Below are 18,720 nucleotides of genomic sequence, written 5' to 3' on the forward strand. Positions count from 1 at the left end.
TACAATATAATTACAACACTTTATGTACAGATTTATATACAGATTTGAACAATAAGTTATTCACTGAAATATATTTGTTAATTGTGGTTCTTACAAAAAATATATCTTATAAAATATAAAAGCTAAAATGTCTCTTAAAGCTCTGCCCCTTTAATTAGTGCATACTAAATAATTAAACTTGAGCCTACTACTACAACCATATTATTTACCAGCAACATAAAGTGAAACAGAGGCAGAGGTGTCAAACAAATAAACAGAAAACAGTAGTGGTCAAATACAAATAAGGCAACAAGAGAAGTATCCTACACTTCTCTTTTGTAAAGTAAATCTGAACAGCCTATACGGGCATCTACATCAACTATATGATTTGCCTGAGAAGCTGGACAGGACAAAAAAATATGTATATTTTTTTATTTGTGGCGGACGTAATTCTTTCGTGGCGGGCCGCCACAAATAAATGAATGTGTGGGAAACACTGTGGATGTTAAAGTTAAAGTAGCAATGATAGTCACACACACACTAGGTGTGGTGAAATTTGTTCTCTGCATTTGACCCATCCCCTTGTTCACCCCCTGGGAGGTGAGGGGAGCAGTGGGCAGCAGCGGTGGCCGCGCCCGGGAATAATTTTTGGTGATTTAAACCCCAATTCCAACCCTTGATGCTGAGTGCCAAGCAGGGAGGTAATGGCTCCCATTTTTATAGTCTTTGGTATGACTCGGCCGGGGTTTGAACTCACAACCTATCGATCTCAGGGCGGACACTCTAACCACTAGGCCACTGAGTAGGATGTGTTTGTTTTGTTGTACTTTATAGATGCCTTATCCTTTATATTCCTGTTGAGTAAGTTAATGAAGTAGATTTTAGTCAAAAAGAAGATGACATTTACCCGTAGAGATAGTAGAAGAAGGACAGGAGGTAGAAGGCCAACTTGCACCAGCCTTCCTTCTGACAGAAGGCCAGGATGTCAGCGTTCATGATGGTGGTCGGGTCGTAGAGTCCCGGACAGCTCATCACGGGTCTGCTCGTGTACCTGCGGGGGAGGAGGAAGCGTTGTTGAAGGCACAAAAAGCTGCGGTGTTTGTCAGAGTGACCGTCACACCTACCTCCACACGTGATAGGCCAGCAGCGGCAGGTTGAGGCAGAGAGTTAGCCACTCGGCCGCGCACAAGAACATGACGCAGAAGAAGAAGTGGATGAGATACTCCGGAAGCACCAGCTGAAAGCAGGAAGCAGACATCAGTCACGCGCAAAAGGACATCAATAAACCGTCATAGAAAAAGCATCAAAGTGAGACATCATGCTGGAGATCAAATGTGATGTGAGATCATGTCATCTTGCACAACTTGAACCGGATTGGTTTTGAACAAAGAACCTCCGCCAAGACAGAACTGTTTAGAAAAGTGACACAAATTGTCACAATAAGACATTAAAATGGACGCACGCTGCAAAACCTGAGATGGAGAAATGAACTTGATGTTTCCCAGTGGACATCCGCTGGTTTAAGGCAGTGGTCCCCAACCCTTTTGTAACTGCGGAAGGGTCAACGCTTAAAAATTTGGCCCACGGACCGGGGGGGGATTTATTTTTTATTTTTTGTCATAAAAAAATACAATCATGTGTGCTTACGGACTGTATCCCTGCAGACTGTATATTGATCTACCGTATTTTTTGGACTATAAGTCGCAGTTTTTTTTCATAGTTTGGCCGGAAGTGCGACTTATACTCAGGAGCGACTTATGTGTGAAATTATTAACACATTAGCGTAAAATATCAAATAATATTATTTAGCTCATTCACGTAAGAGACTAGACGTATAAGATTTCATGGGATTTAGCGATTAGGAGTGACAGATTGTTTGGTAAACGTATAGCATGTTCTATATGTTATAGTTATTTGAATGACTCTTACCATAATATGTTACGTTAACATACCAGGCACGTTCTCAGTTGGTTATTTATGCCTCATATAACGTACACTTATTCAGCCTGTTGTTCACTATTCTTTATTTATTTTAAATTGCCTTTCAAATGTCTACTCTTGGTGTTGGGTTTTATCAAATAAATTTCCCCAAAAAATGATACTTATACTCCAGTGCGACTTATATATGTTTTTTTTCCTTCTTTATTATGCATTTTCGGCCTGTGCAACTTATACTCCGGAGCGACTTATAGTCCGAAAAATATGGTATATTGATATATAATATAGGAGCCACAAATATTAATAACAGAAAGAAACAACCCTTTTGTGTGAATGAGTGTAAATGGGGGGAGGGAGGTTTTTTTGGTTAGTGCACTAATTGTAAGTGTATCTTGTGTTTTTTGTTGATTTAATTAAAAAAAAAAAAAAAATTTTTTTTTTTTTTCTTGTGCGGCCCGGTACCAATCGATCCACGGACAGGAACCAGGCCACGACCCGGTGGTTGGGGACCACTGGTTTAAGGCACAAAATAAGCGGCGTGTGTGTGGCATAGGGCTGGGCAATATGACTTACAACTTTATCACGACATGTCTTTTATACATGTCAATATCGATAATCAATGATATTTTTTACGACCTATGGAAAATAAGGACCAGGAGAAAAATATATAACATTTTTATGTTCCTTCCTCTGATTACAATCCCCTCAGATATCAAGGCAGAAAGGAAAGGAAATGCCAAACAAGCATGGAAAACACTCAATGTAAACAACATTCTAAAATCACATTAAACACTTAACAATAACGTCTTAAAATGAAGGTGCAAAAATAAGGAATAAGTAAGAAATGCATAATAAAGTGCAACAAAATGTGAAAATGTAAACAGAGAAACCTGAGAAGAACTATTTTCAGCAGGTTTAATGCCAATAAGTGACAGCTGTGCTCTAAAGGGTGAGCGCTGTTAAGGTGGTGTGGTATTACTAGTCTTGGTGGGGTTGAGTGCCTGGCATCATTTCCAGACCACATTGGTCTGATTACGGTCCTATTTAATAAATCCCAAAAATCTGCCATACTGTCGAAGTGATTTTTTTCTTGTTTTATCCACAATTTATTTGCTCTCTGCAGCGCTCATTTTTACTTTCTCCTCTCTCTTCATGCAAAGAATCAACAACCAAACTGTATAGTTAGTGTGTCACTCCCACTGATCACTTCCTGCCTTGCTCGGTTACCAGAGAGCGATTGACTTTGTTCATGCAACGTACCTTGCTTCACAACTAACTATTTCTTCCGACAGAGTAGCAGAAATAAATTATCTAAAGTTTTATCGAACGCATTTTTTAATTGATATTGATATTGTATCCAAAGCGGTATATATTGATAACATTTTATGGCCCAACCCTAGGAAAAAAATGATGAAATGAACGAATGTGTTGATTGATTCATACGTTGTCACAGCTGTCAGGTCAATGCAATGTTCTTTTTACCACAATACCATACAGTACATCCCATCCAATAATCCACCATTAGCACTTTTTCAAATAGGTCATGTGACCTTACAGCGCTCCTTCCTGCACTGTTGTCTCAGCTCAAAACTTGGCAACAACTTCCTTCATGTTTGTTAAGTTCTGTGCTGTTGAGACTCCAGCAGGTGTTTACCTGTGCGCTGATATGAAAGACAATATACACATCATGGCACATCTAATATATCTATAAACACAAAGTGTTAAGTGCCATTTATTTATTACTCATTTCTACTTTTTCCATTGAGTTTTGCTTTTGTTGCTTTATGTAAACATGGCTTTGCTGAAATGGCAGCTGGTCTGCGCTTTTTTTTTTTTATATATCTGCCGTTCTATTTTTTAATGCTTCCCTCTTGTTTTTATGTGGTTTTTAACTTCTTAGGGACTGCACATCCACATCACGACTTTTGCGTTACCTTTAATACTTTACTACTTTCACTGCAATCTCATAATGTCCCCGTTGTGGGATAACAGTGTTTCTTAACTATAGGTCCATTGTTGGGCAGCGAAAAAAACCTCTGTTTCTCAGCTGTGGTCCGTATGGGACGCAGCGGTATTCAGTTGTAATACACTTTTCCGCCAATTGTGGCAATAATGACATTAGAAAAAGTCATAGAAGTTTCTTGAGCGCAAAGATTATGACTAAAGCAGTGAAGCTGTGTTTTTTTGGTTTTTTTTGCACCTAAATTTTATTGTGAGTTAATTTAATAAACATACTTTATGTATTTTTTTAAATTAATTGAGTTTATGTATTTATTTTAGTACCGCATAATTGAATGTTAATTTATTTTTCATCCGTTTTTATAAGTCCCTTAATTTGCAGTATATTTGATGAGTATTTATTTTTGTATTCAGTTGTAATACACTTTTCCACCACTTGTGGCAGTAATGACAACATTAGAAGAAGTCACAGAAGTTTCTTGAGCGCAAAGATTATGACTAAAGCAGTGAAGCTGTGTTTTTTATTTTTTATTTGCACCTAAATTTTATTGCGAGTTAATTTAATAAACATACTTTGTGTATTTTTTTTAATTAATTGAGTTAATGTATTTATTTTAGTACCACATAATTGAATATTAATGTATTTTTCATCCGTTTTTACAAGTCCCTTAATTTGCAGTATATTTGATGAGTATTTATTTTTGTAATCAGTTGTAATACACTTTTCCACCACTGGTGGCAGTAATGACAACATTAGAAGTCTGGAGCTAAATTCACAGAAGTTTAAGCGCAAAGATTATGACTAAAGTGGTGAAGCTATGTTTTAATTTGCACCTAAATTGTATTGCATAAATTTAATAACCACTTTTTTTTAATTCAGTTACAATTTATGTATTTTAGTACCGCATAATTGAATGTTAATGTATTTTTCATCCGTTTTTATAAGTATTTATTTTTGTAATCAGTTGTAATACACTTTTCCACCACTTGTGGCAGTAATGACAACATTAGAAGTTTGGAGCTAAAGTCAGAAGTTTCTTAAGCGCAAAGATTATGACTAAAGTGCTGAAGCTATGTTTTAATTTGCACCTAAATTGTATTGCGAGTTAATTTAATAAACATACTTTTTTATTTAATTACAATATTTATTTTAGTACCGCATAATTTAATGTGAATGTAATTTTTTTTCATTCGTTTTTATAAATCCCTTAATTTGCAGTATATTTGATAAGTATTTATCTTTGTAATCAGCCTGACCTAAGCCTTAATAATCTTTGTGATTAACACACGCTTTCATGTCATTTGACAAGATTTATCCTGTTTAACTGTAAGTAGGTGAGAACTAAATCATTGAATATGACTAAAATTAAGAGCAAGATTACTAATTCCGTATTGGGGGAGGCGCGGCTCGGTTGGTAGGGCAGCCGTGCCAGCAACTCGCGGGTTCCTGGTTCGATCCCTAGCATCTGCCATCCTAGTCAGTTAAAGTACCAATGATTGTCACACACACACTAGGTGTGGTGAAATGTGTCCTCTGCATTTGACCCATCACCCTTGATCACGCCCTGGGAGGTGAGGGGAGCAGTGAGCAGCAGCGGTGGCCGCGCCCGGGAATCATTTTTGGTGATTTAACCCCCAATTCCAACCCTTGATGCTGAGTGCCAAGCAGGGAGGTAATGGCTCCCCATTTTAAAGTCTTTGGTATGACTCAGCCGGGATTTGAACTCACGCCCTACCGATCTCAGGGCGGACACTCTAACCACTAGGCCACTGAGTAGTCACGCCCATTGTGTCCTTGAGCAAGACACTGATTACCTTGAAGGTAGAAAAGCGCTATGCAGGTATAACCCATTTACCATTAATTTAATATTAGAGTGTAATGGAAAAGTTGAGTCCCTAGGTCAAAAAGTTTGAAAACCTCTGGTCTATCCTACCATATCCTTACTATTGCAGTAGTTTTTCGTTTGAATTAAGTGATTGTTGATCAACCAACTACTCGTCATCCGTTCGACACCAGGGCAAAAGCTGAAATATTTTAAATCCACACAAAAACGTTACAATTGTGAGAGATTCAAAGCGTCAGCCGGTGACAAGGGCAAAGTCAATGTCGCGTTTGTGCTTGGCGGAGGTAATATTACTAAAGCAAAGCGGACATTGCTGTGAATTATTAAACACATAATATTTCAAGGCACTTCCTGACAAAACAGACAGTGGGTAGGAAGCATGCGGGGGGCAGATGGAGGCACCACATGTAAGCCATGCATTGGGGGGGCTGGGAGGTGACTTGTAATGTGCTGACAAATATCACTTTAAGAAATGTTCTTATTTCAATCCGCCGGTCGCGCTTTCCACACTCAATTAGCTCCTCCCACTAGTCAACTTACTGACCAATCAGCAGCACTGCAAGCAAAACTGCTGACACGGACAATATTGCTCCATCTGCTCCAAACCTCAGGTGACAAGCGGCCGGCGCCAAGAGTGGTGAGGTCGTGGACTAGGGTGCGGCTAAAGATGCACACATCACCTCGCACGTAGGAATGACAACAATTAGGGTTGGGCGATTCAGCTAAAAACTATATGTTTTTTATATTGATCGATATTGATAATTTTTATGACTTATTTAAGCCTGCCAATAAATTCAGTAATATAATTTCCAACTTACCAAGGGTGCTATTTATCAGTGGTATAATAATTGCAGTAAATTTGAAAGTAGTTGCAGTTTGGAGACACTAGATGGCAGTAGTGTATAGGCTATTGAACACTACACAGGGTAATTTGGGAAGCTGCTCGTCCTGTTCTGTGTATTGTACAGTATTTTGTAGGGGTGTAACGGTACGTGTATTTGTATTGAACCGTTTCGGTACGGGGGTTCCGGTTCGGTTCGGAGGTGTACCGAACGAGTTTCCACAAGAACATATTAATTGGCGTAACGTACGTTGTGTAAACAATGCACACCGAGGCACAACACACGGCATGCTAGCAGCTAACGGGCTAGGATGGACTGACCATACGTCCTCTTTTCACCGGACATGTCCTCTTTTGCGTAGCTGTCAGGGCGGAGTTTCTTAAATGCCTCAAATGTCCGGCATTTTGAGTTAGGGTTGTGTGTATTTTCAATGTACGTTCAGGGTTAGGAAGGGGTTAAAAACAAAACTAATTGTGCGCGCAGCAGCATTGGTGAGGGAGGGGCAGAGACAGAGAGAGTTATGATAAACGCGCATGCGTCGCCAGGCTCTGCTTTTTATCCATAGATTTATCAGATTTAACTTTTTATTATCTATAGCAGGGGTGTCAAAAGTGTGCCCCGGAGGCCATTTGCGGCCCACAGCTAATGTTTTAAAGGCCCACGGCACATTCTAAAAATACTATTAAAATAAACAAAAACATAACAAAAGTGAAATAAAAAAGCTTAAAGGTTAAATGTAATTTAGAAAAAGTTGCAATGTTGACTAATAAAACAAAGCAGTTTTTTTTTCTTTCAAACTGTCATTGCTCAAAACATAATATTGACTCAAAATCAATGTTATTATGAATTATTGACCTATCCAAGGTTCCGATTACTTCACATCAAATATTCCACTAATAAAAATATTTTTGGGGGAAGATTTTGCAAATTTGGTAAATAAATACCGTAATTTCCGGACTATAAGCCGCACCAGCTAAATTTAGGGGAAAATACAGATTGCTCCATATATAAGCCGCACCCGACTATAAGCCGCAGGGTTTTGATGTGTAATTACCGTAGTATATAGGGGTTCCTGCTACCACGGAGGGGATTGTCGGGACAGAGATGACTGTTTGGGAACGCAAAGCGTCCCATTTATTAACAATAAACCTTTCAATCATTCAATCAAACTTTCACATCTTTGACATGGCGAACAGCATTCGTGCAGAGTACAAATAATACAACGGTGCAAAGTAATACAAAGTGCTCGCATGTACGTTATCAAAATAACCAGCCTACCGGTATATGAAAAGTCAGTCTTTAATCATTGTGTCATCGTCTTCCTCCTGCGTACTAAAACCACCGAAATCCTCTTCGTCGGTGTCGGAGAAGAACAGGCCGTATATAAGCCGCACCGTTGTATAAGCCGCAGGGACCAGATTGAGGGGGAAAAGTAGCGGCTTATAGTCCGGAAATTACGGTAACCCAAAAATGTATATTTTGTTGTTTTCTTACTGTACCGAAAATGAACCGAACCGTGACCTCTAAACCGAGGTACGTACCGAACCGAAATTTTTGTGTACCGTTACACCCCTAGTATTTTGTATTTGTATAGTGTTTTGTATATTGTACAGGACTGCTTATTATTTTTATTGGATAGTAGTCTGTTTCAATTCTTAGTTTTATCTTTATTACCTCTTGTGTCATTTATTTTATCCCATATTTGTTCCCACTACCGCACCTTAAATTGGAGTCCTTAATCTCGTTACATGCAAATATAATGACAATAAAGTCCATTCTATTCTATTCTAAAAGGGACACATTGGAAGTGTCAGCATGTTGCTGCACGGTCTGCATTAAAACCAACACAACTGAAGACAAGTTTCTGTTGAGTTGATGTATCAAGATATGACAGTTTCTCTTGTAGAGAATCCACGGTGAGACAGAAAGACGGCGCAACCAAACTTGGTAGTTAATACTGTTACGTGATTGGTTGTTGGCGTGTCACTCCCATTGCTCAGTGACTATTTCTGGGTTCCCAGAGTGCCAGTGACTTCATGCAACAAATCTTGCTTCATAATTGCTGGTTTCTTCTGTTCAAAAAATATCAAATGTTTTATCAAATACATTTTATATTGATTATGTGTCTATTGTAATACATATTGATATCCTTTTATCGGCCCAGCCCTACCAACAATACTACAAAATTCCCTGATGTATATTCGGGAGATAACGATAATCGCGGGTAAACTCCCGATGGTTAGTATTACCGTATTAAAGTAGCAGTAGAGTGGAAAAACAAGTTGACTTTATATGCTTAATTGTGTTTCGTTGTAGCCATTAAACCATATCCAATTGCATTTACAACTTGCAAAGTATGTGTGAATACCGTCAGGCATTTTGAATATTCCGCCCCGAATACCTTTGGCTATAGGAGAATTTTAGACATTTTAAGGCGTAAAGTTCAAATTGTCGGAAAATATGTTTTTAAAAATCCTGCGGATACCCTTTGGATGGCAGTAGGGTAGGTAGGTGTTGGCCATTTCAGTCCTTGCTACCTGTGCGCCATAAAAATTGTTAATACTGTAAGTATTGTACTTAATACACACCACCTGTTAGATAGTAACGTGCATCTCAGTAGTAGTTTTCATTAACAGATTTTAAGGCATAGAAATTTAAAATTTAAAATCGCTAAAGCTATGGAAAAGCCCATGTGTATTAGCATCAGGCTAGCGCATTTGTGGAAAAGTGGAGCCATACTTAATGTATGTTGGAGTAAATGTCTTTATTGGCAATGAAAATTGCATCGTCACCTAGAGTGAGTCCCGCTTTCAGTGCTGCTTGAGTGTTTCTAAGAGCCAAAGTGCTGAATTGGCAACCGGGTGTAACGTCGCCTGCAACTTAGGTAGCGTAATATGGCACTGTTGGATTTTGTGTGAATCCATGCCTGGTAGGACCGGCGGGACTCGATCGGTGCCAAAAAAGTACCGGATTTGGTAACCAGCCCTAATTGTGTGTCTATTTTATCTAGGGATGTCCGATAATATCGGACTGCCGATATTATCGGCCGATAAATGCTTTAAAATGTAATATCGGAAATTATCTGTATCGGTTTCAAAATTATCGGTATCGGTTTCAAGAAGTAAAATTTAAGACTTTTTTAAACGCGGCTGTGTACACGGACGTAGGGAGAAGTACAGAGCGCCAATAAACCTTAAAAGGCACTGCCTTTGCGTGCCGGCCCAGTCACATAATATCTACGGCTTTTCACACACACAAGTGAATGCAAGGCATACTTGGTCAACAGCCATACAGGTCACACTGAGGGTGACCGTATAAACAACTTCAACACTGTTACAAATGACAAACACATTTCGGGAGAACATCCGCAACGTGACACAACAGAACAAATACCCATAACCCCTTCAGGCACTAACTTTTCCGGGACGCTACAATATACAACCCACCCACTCCCACCTCAACCTCCTCATGCTCTCTCAGGGAGAGCATGTCCCAAATTCCAAGCTGCTGTTTTGAGGCGTGTTAAAAAAAATAATGCACTTTGTGACTTCAATAATAAATATGGCAGTGCCATGTTGGCATTTTTTTTCCATAACTTGAGTTGATTTATACTGGAAAACCTTGTTACATTGTTTAATGCATCCAGCGGGGCATCACAACAAAATTAGGCATAATAATGTGTTAATTCCACGACTGTATATATCGGTATCGGTAATTAAGAGTTGGACAATATCGGAATATCGGCAAAAAAGCCATTATCGGACATCTGTAATTTTATCCATCCATTTATTTTCTACAGCTTGTCCCTCTCTGGGCAATGGGGCCTATCCCACTACACCCTGGACAAGTCGCCACCTCATCGCAGGGCCAACACAAATAGACAACATTCACACTCGCGTTCACACACGAGGGCCAATTTATTATAGTTATTTAAAAAAAAAAATTGGTTAAAAGATTTGAGTGTGTATATAAATACGTTAAAAGCACAAATAATGATAATCGTGATAGTTTTGGTCACAAAAACTGTGACATGAATGTATTGTATCCTCACATCCCTAATGTATGCACACTACTGTATACTGTATGTAAACTATATTTCCTCATGCAGCTACAAAGAGTCAGGGCATCTAAAAGAGATAAGACGTAGTTTTCCCCTCACATTCTTTTTGTTTTAGCTTTGGAGAAAAGATGCAATAAAGATGCCTTCCAGACACCGTGATAACAAGTCACGACGTGTATTGGAGTGGTTTAAAGAAACAAGTGTAGTGTGTACGCCTCGCCACATTACTGCTGATCACATGATCACTGAGCTTGCTGGGAAAGTTACTGACTTGATATGCAAACAAAGGGAAGGTTGTAGTAATAGTAATAATAATAATAATCATAATCATAACATGCATGTTTGGCGCCTTTGCAAGTCTTTTCGGTTAACATGCAAGTAAGCTGTCAGGTATTATTTGGTCAAAGAGTACTGCTGAAGAAATAACCAACTTATTAAAGCTAACATATGCAGAATAATAAGCTCGAAAGCAACCACCAGGCGGACTCAAGGTGCCTACATGAACATTTGATGCTTCAGTTAACTGAAAAGACGTTTGCAAACACTTCTTCGTGCACAATGACAAAGACTGAAGAGTTCAACTGAGCGGGCATTTGAACATTTGTTAAAATTGGTACAAACCTTCAATGCAATTTTGATTCTCTTTACTTTTTTGACCTTTTCTATTGTCTTATTTTTTTTTTTAGCAATGTGTGCACAAAGTGGAGGGAGGAAACAAACAAACAAAAAGAAAAGCATTAGAGTTGAGACAGCAGGAAACATTCAAATTAAACAGCCAGGTCTTTTAAGCATAACAGTGCAGAGAAATGATTATTCTATACTCCGTCCAATCCAACAGCGCATTTCCGCATGCGCTCCCTGCGGCGAAGGTGGCAGCTTCGAGGAGTCGGCGAGGGGACTTACCGGATTTAAAGTGTTGCACTGATCTATGGGGTTCTTGTAGTCCGTCTTCAGCTCATCAAACGCGATTATCTGCAGACAGAACATGACCGTAATGCAAAACTAAATATTAGTTCCTCAATCAGGCTAATGTCAAAGTCGCTCCTTGCCAGTTACATTTGATATGCACCGCCTTTCATCGCACAAACCATCCACCAAGTTTAAACCTGTGCAAGTTCGCTCCCTGGAAGTTACGTCCGCACACACAATTAACACGTCATTTAATGCATAATTGGCATGCATGCATGTCCTTCAGATAAAGTTAATTTGAGGCTTACACACACACACATGCATCCGCAAAAAATATATGCCACACACACACATACCCAACGCCCTTGACGCAAATCCCATAGGGGTGATGGACGGATGGGCAGCATCCTGAGAGCTGCAGCCTGCCAACATGGCCCCCCACTCCCTCCCCTCTGTTGCTAGATATCTCGAGATGTACGTTGTAATATGTATATGTGCTTTGCTATGGAGGTTTTTTTTCCCCAGTCTAGATTGTATTTTTTTACTCACCCTTCCCCAGCGTTTACCTCTTTCCCATCTTTTACGGGGCGCCCCATCAGCGTTCCTGTTCTGTAACCCTGTACACTGTTTGTTTGTCTAATCTTGAACGGGTTTGTGCTGAAAACAAAGTTTTGTTGTACTTGTGCAATGACAATAAAGACCTACCTACATGGCATGTCCAAATTTTTTTGTACATTACAGATGTTAAAATATATGCTAAACGATAGCAAAACATCAACTTTTTGTTTGAGCTGACAAAAGCAAATCAGTGTAATATAAAATTATTAGTGCTGTCAAATAATATATATATTTAAAAAAAGAAATCTGATTAATCCCAGTTTTGGCATTTTTAATAATCATGATTTATTTCAGTAAATTACTGGATTACATAATCCAAATGAACCTAAAAAAAGACCCCGATATTTTAACACAAATGCAAATGTATCATCTAAATGTCATACACAATTTTCTTTGTAATTTATTTGCTGAAAACCTGGTAAAGGTATATCTAAAGTCCTGTCAGGGTTTCATACGAAGCAAAATATTGTTTGCTTATGCATTGACCTGATCACTGACCTTGGAGACAAACAACCCACGCCGCCTTTCAGGCATAAAGTAGTTAATGTAAACAACTTCAAAATAAATTAATGTAAAAAAATATAAATTGCATGATTAATCTGCAACTATACATGATTAATGTAATATTTTTTGTGATTTAATCACATGAGTTATCTAGTTATATTAACAGCCCAGGAAAATCGGGAGGGTGGGCAAGTATGCCTACAGCAGGGGTGACGAACTCAAATACAGAGTGGGCCAAAATTTAAAACTGAACAAAGCCGCGGGCCAAGGTTGAACAAATGAACCTTTTAATAGGGACCCAAACAAGTTTTGCATTGAATATTGAACAAGCAAAGCTTATATAACTTTATAGTGACATGCAAAATCGAGTTTCAAATAATAATAATAATAATTCAAAAATATCAATGGCATATCAAATACAATTTAAATAAAAATTAAATGCCTCTTTTCTATTTGCAGCCTTCTGAGGTAAATATCAAAATACACTTTTTCCACAGGCTAATAATAAATTTGAAAATAAAATAACAATAGTGAATGAATCAAACATTCAAGCCTTGAAGTAGCAAGAGAAAGTGCATGAATAAAATGTTAATTATTGCTCAATTTGCTACACTGATTCGCTTTAACACTGAATATGGAACAAGCAACACTTATTTAACTCAATAGTGCAAAATCAACTTTCAAAAAACAAATGAAAAAACATCAATGGTATATTAAATAAAATTTAAATAAAAAATTGAATGCCTCTTTTCTATTTGCAGCCTTCTCAGGTAAATATCAACATTAACTTTTTCCACAGGCTAATAAATTTGAAAATAAAATAACAATGAATAAATCAACCATTCAGGCCTTTTTACTGCTCAGTTTGCGACACACTGATCTAATCTGATGTGCCCAAGCCAGATACCTGCCATCTTTTCTGGGATGCTAGTTCATTAATGTCGGGGCTCAGGTGGGCGGGGTTTGGTGGTAGCCGGAGGTGTATATTGTAGCGTCCCGGAAGAGTTAGTGCTGCAAGGGGTTCTGGGTATTTGTTCTGTTGTGTTTATGTTGGGTTACGGTGCGGATGTTCTCCAGAAATGTGTTTGTCATTCTTGTTTGGTGTGGTTTCACAGTGTGCCGCATATTTGCAACAGTGTTAAAGTTGTTTATGCGGCTACCCTCCGTGTGACCTGTATGGCGGTTGATTCATTTACGTGTGTGTAGAAACCACATGTATAATGTGACAGGGGCCGGCACGCTGTTTGTATGGAGGAAAAGCAGACGTGACGACAGGTTGTAGAGGACGCTAAAGGCAGTGCCTTATATTGTTGTCCGGGTGGAAATCGGGAGAAATTCGGGAGAATGGTTGCCCCGGGGGACTTTCGAGAGGGGCATTGAAAATCGGGAGGGTTGGCAAGTATGAGTATTAGCGGTGGTGCTGCTGTATAATACCGGCGTGCCAGCTCTAATGTTAATTTGATATTGCCAAATTTGGCCCGCAGGCCAGAGTTTAACACCTTGGCCTACAGCGTCTATTGAAATAAATTATGCAAATGAAGCGGTGACGTCATCTAGCGACAGCCAATAGCTACTTTCCTTGCTGAGGAGTGGGCAGCACTTCGTCTGCTAGCTCGTTAGCTACCTAGCTAGCAAATCGCATTAGCGTTTGACAGCGACAACTTTTGACGTGTCGGCAGCCATAAAAAACCCGGACAAACATCGTTATATAACGCAACATGGAGCTGAAAATAGAGCCACGACTGAACAAACTGTCGTTTAAGCAGTCAACGTTGAGCCTTTAGCTGAATGGTTGAATCCCGGACAGCGCTTGGCAACATTCTAAACAGACGTTTCTAGAACATTCTAGAACATTCCAGGCAGGCGATACACAGCCCATTCACGTCATATAAGTAAAGTAACTTTACAGTAGCTATGTTCCCACTAAACATGGCCTGTTGTCTCTCCAACTTTAGGAGCAGACTTCCTTCATGTTAGCACCGGGACGACACTTACGTGCCAAATGGCGAAGAAGATGAGCGCCGCCGTGAGCAGCAACGCTAGCATGTAACAAAAGGCCGCGAATGTGAACGCCATGTTTCCCTCTTCTTCCTCCTCAGCTTGGCCTCCTCCGGGTGATGATGAAGCAGGCAGACTCACTACGGATTTGAGGTTAGCCCCTGAATGTGTCTTCTTCTCCGGCGACGTCAGTTCGCCATGGCACGCTATGTCGCCATCTTGTGGATTTATTTCATCACTACACTGAGCTGTTAGCCTTTGACTTTTTGTTTGGATCAAACGTTCTACTGCAGGGGTTTGATTGATTGATTGATTGATTGATTGATTGATTGATTGATTGATTGATTGATTGAAACTTTTATTAGTAGATTGCACAGTTCAGTACATATTCCGTACAATTGACCACTAAATGGTAACACCGGAATAAGTTTTTCAACTTGTTTAAGTCGGGGTCCACGTAATCAATTCATGGTATACTATCATCATAATACAGTCATCACACAAGTTAATAATCAGAGTATATACATTGAATTATTTACATTATTTACAATCCAGGGGGTTGGGATGAGGAGGGTTTGGTTGATATCAACACTTCAAGCAGCACAAATTCCAAATCCGGCTTCAGAACTAACCACTCCACTGACACATGCCTTCTCTATCTGACCGACCACATCAAACATGAGGTGGACGCGGGCAAATACTGCGGCATGGTCATGCTGGACCTTCAGAAGGCCTTTGACACCGTTAACCACGATATATTGTTGGATAAGCTCAGAGCAATCGGATTTGACAAAACCTCATCGAGCTGGATACAATCTTACTTGGAGGGGAGGGAACAGGTGGTAGAGGTGAACGGCCCTGTGTCCCATCCCCCTCTCAGTGAGCTGTGGAGTCCCCCAAGGCAGTATATTGGGACCTTTACTGTTCCTAATATACATAAACGACATGTCATCGGCATGCGACTGTGAATTGTTCTTGTTTGCGGATGACTCGACCTTGCTGGTATCGGGCAAGGACAAGTCACAGGTGGAGAAAATCCTCAGTGCTGAACTCAGTAGAACTTGCACCTGGCTCGCCGACAACAAGCTATCCATACACTTGGGTAAAACGGAATCCATCCCGTTTGGGTCCCACATCAACCTTAAGAAAGTCAATGATTTCACTATAAAAGTGGGTGACATTGTTATCACCAGGAAAGATGAGGTCACCTACCTAGGTTCCATACTAGAGGCTAATCTTTCCTGTGATAAAATGGCAACCAAGGTAATCAAAAAGGTCAACCAACGAACAAGATTTCTCTATAGAATCTCCTCTCTGGTCAACAAAAGCACCTTGAGGATTCTGGCGGGAACTCTCGTTCAACCCTTTTTCGATTACGCATGCACCTCCTGGTACCCTAGCACCTCCAAAACCCTCAAATCTAAACTCCAAGCATCCCAGAACAAGCTAGTCAGATTACTTTTAGACCTCCACCCCAGATCACACCTCACTCCTACCCACTTCTCCAAAGTGGGCTAGCTCAGGGTGGAGGACAGAGTAAAACAACTTGCACTGAGCCTAGTCTATAAAATACACTACACCTCCCTGATACCGAAGTACATGTCAAACTACTTCCTTAACGTAAATGACCGCCATAACCACAACACCAGGGGGAGCTCCACAAACCACGTTAAGCCCAGATTCCGATCTAACAAAGGTCTTAACTCATTCTCTTTCTATGCCACATCAATGTGGAATGCGCTCCAAACAGGTATAAAAGAAAGGGCATCTCTATCCTCCTTCAAAACCGCAATAAAAGTTCACCTCCAGGCAACTTCAACCCTAAACTAACACCCTCCCCCACCACATCTTACCTCCCCGGATTGTTAATAATCAAATGTTTTTCTTATGCTTTCTGATATCTCTCTCTCTATGTCCACTACTTGCTGTACATATCCTACCAAGTCAGACCTACACTGTTTCAATGTCCATTTCTCTGATGATGCAATTGTTGATGCTGATTGTTGATGACAGAAGTGTTGATACCAACCAAACCTAACCCCCCGCCACCCCCTCCATATCCCAAATATGTTAATAATGTAAATAATTCAATGTATATACTCTGATGATTATCTTGTGTGATGACTGTATTATGATGTTAGTATATATTTGATAGTATATATCTGTATCATGAATCAATTTAAGTGGACCCCGACTTAAACAAGTTGAAAAACTTATTCGGGTGTTACCATTTAGTGGTCAATTGTACGGAATATGTACTTCACTGTGCAATCTACTAATAAAAGTTTCAATCAATCAATCAATCAATCAATCAGTCATCAACAATTGCATCACCAGAGAAATGGATATTGAAACAGTGTAGGTCTGACTTGGTAGGATAAGTACAGCGAGCAGAGAACATAGTGAGTTCAGAAAGTTTCCAAATACACAGGACAAGATGTTATAATCCAGAGTGCCACTTCCTACCTCCCGTGTTGAAGACTTAACCTTCCTCTTGTGTTAGCTTTCTGTTACCATCTCTTATGTTAACGGGTCGGTTTTGACCCATGTCTTAAATCAGCTGTATAATACACTGAAAACAATTATCTATCATCCAATTTGTTTCTCATCTCTTGTTACCTTGTTAGGCTTCCTTATCCATAAAAATATTGGTTTTAATATTTTTGGTGTAGGCCATTGGGCCTTTTTTTGTCAGTATACCCCTCGATTTCAATTTAAAAAATGGTCAAATGAACCTCAAGAGAATCGTATAAACAAATAAAAGGTTGTTGTGTTATCTGACTATTACTGAGGGGTATTAGAACACATCTTTTAAATACATTTATTTTATTTATTTTTTCCTTTTAATAATCTTAACTATAGTAACATCTATGGTGTTACGGGTCAATTTCGACCCATATATATTTACTTAAAAACACTGATTTATTATCTGTGTTGCTGCAGGCTGGACAGACGCATCATTAGGGTTTTCAAGTGGGCTCATACTCTCATGGACGTTTCGCTGACTGGGCCCACGACGCCTCAAGTAGGTTCAGCGGTGCATTCTGGCGTCCCAGAAGCACACCCCTCTGCATCTGACCAGCCTTGGCATGAGTAATGATTTATTTTGGTGACCAGTTGGGGTATTTCCTCTTTAGCCAGAGCCATTGGCTGCTCCGCTCTGCCACCCGCGATGTTTCCTTTACGGCCTGACGTAGAGCTTGACCGCCAACTCCCAGGTCCCTCATCCGCCTTATTGTTGTTGTTGAAAGCATAAGAACAAGTATAAACATTAGAAATACATTTGATTATTTACATTTGGTTATTTACAATCCGGGGAGGTGGTATGTGGAAGAGGGAGGGTGTTAGTCAAGGGTTGAAGTTGCCTGGAGGTGTTGTTTTAGTGCGGTTTTGAAGGAGGATAGAGATGCACTTACTTTTACACCTGTTGGGAGTGCATTCCATATCGATGTGGCATAGAAGGAGAATGAGTTTAGACCTTTGTTAGATCGGAATCTGGGTTTTTAACGTGGTTTGTGGAACTCCCCCCGGTGTAAAACTCATTTTAGATTGGGGGTCACATGGAGAAAAATCTACTCCTAAGCGTGGCAGACTGGTAAAATCACGGCACAGTGCAGCTCCCAAATCACTAATTCTTGTCTCCATTGCGGCAAATTAACAGTGTTTAAGTAGGGCTATGGCTGAAAACTGAACCACGATTCAAGTGTTTTGTATCGGTCGATATCGATAATCCAATCCAATCCATCCAAACTCTGCCTCTGCTCATCATTCAGCACTGAAGGTACACACACTCTGTCAATTCTCTTATATACTCTTTCATTCTAGACTTCTAGAGTGTTTGATTATCACATCACTCTAAATGTATAGACTATAAAGTTCACAAACATAAAGAGGGATGCTAGTGAGCCAGGCCAATCTTTCCTATTCTCTAAACTAAAACTGGGGAAATGTGTAGAGTGTTCTGGGCTTCAGTACAGTGTTGATCTCCTGAAGACATGATTTTATTTCACTATTCCTTGAGAGAGAAAACCGCCTGGTTAGGTGTGTGTATAGCAGTATGTGTGCGGTA

General features: G+C 39.7%; 1 protein-coding gene across 1 annotated transcript in view; it reads right to left on the bottom strand.

The window, feature by feature from the left end:
* Positions 1-14,857, bottom strand: part of cnih1 (cornichon family AMPA receptor auxiliary protein 1) — an 18,274-nt gene extending 3,417 nt beyond the window's left edge. Inside the window, exons 1-4 of the mRNA XM_062041229.1 lie at positions 14,649-14,857; positions 11,526-11,594; positions 1,104-1,216; positions 887-1,030 (exon numbers count right to left, since the gene is read on the bottom strand). Coding sequence (XP_061897213.1) covers positions 887-1,030; positions 1,104-1,216; positions 11,526-11,594; positions 14,649-14,729 — 407 coding nt within the window. The 5' untranslated portion in view covers positions 14,730-14,857. The remainder of the gene's footprint in view (positions 1-886; positions 1,031-1,103; positions 1,217-11,525; positions 11,595-14,648) is intronic.
* Between the last annotated feature and the right edge of the window lie 3,863 nt (positions 14,858-18,720).

The sequence above is a fragment of the Entelurus aequoreus genome, linkage group LG03 (assembly GCF_033978785.1).
Source record: "Entelurus aequoreus isolate RoL-2023_Sb linkage group LG03, RoL_Eaeq_v1.1, whole genome shotgun sequence".
In the NCBI taxonomy this organism is placed as follows: domain Eukaryota; kingdom Metazoa; phylum Chordata; class Actinopteri; order Syngnathiformes; family Syngnathidae; genus Entelurus; species Entelurus aequoreus.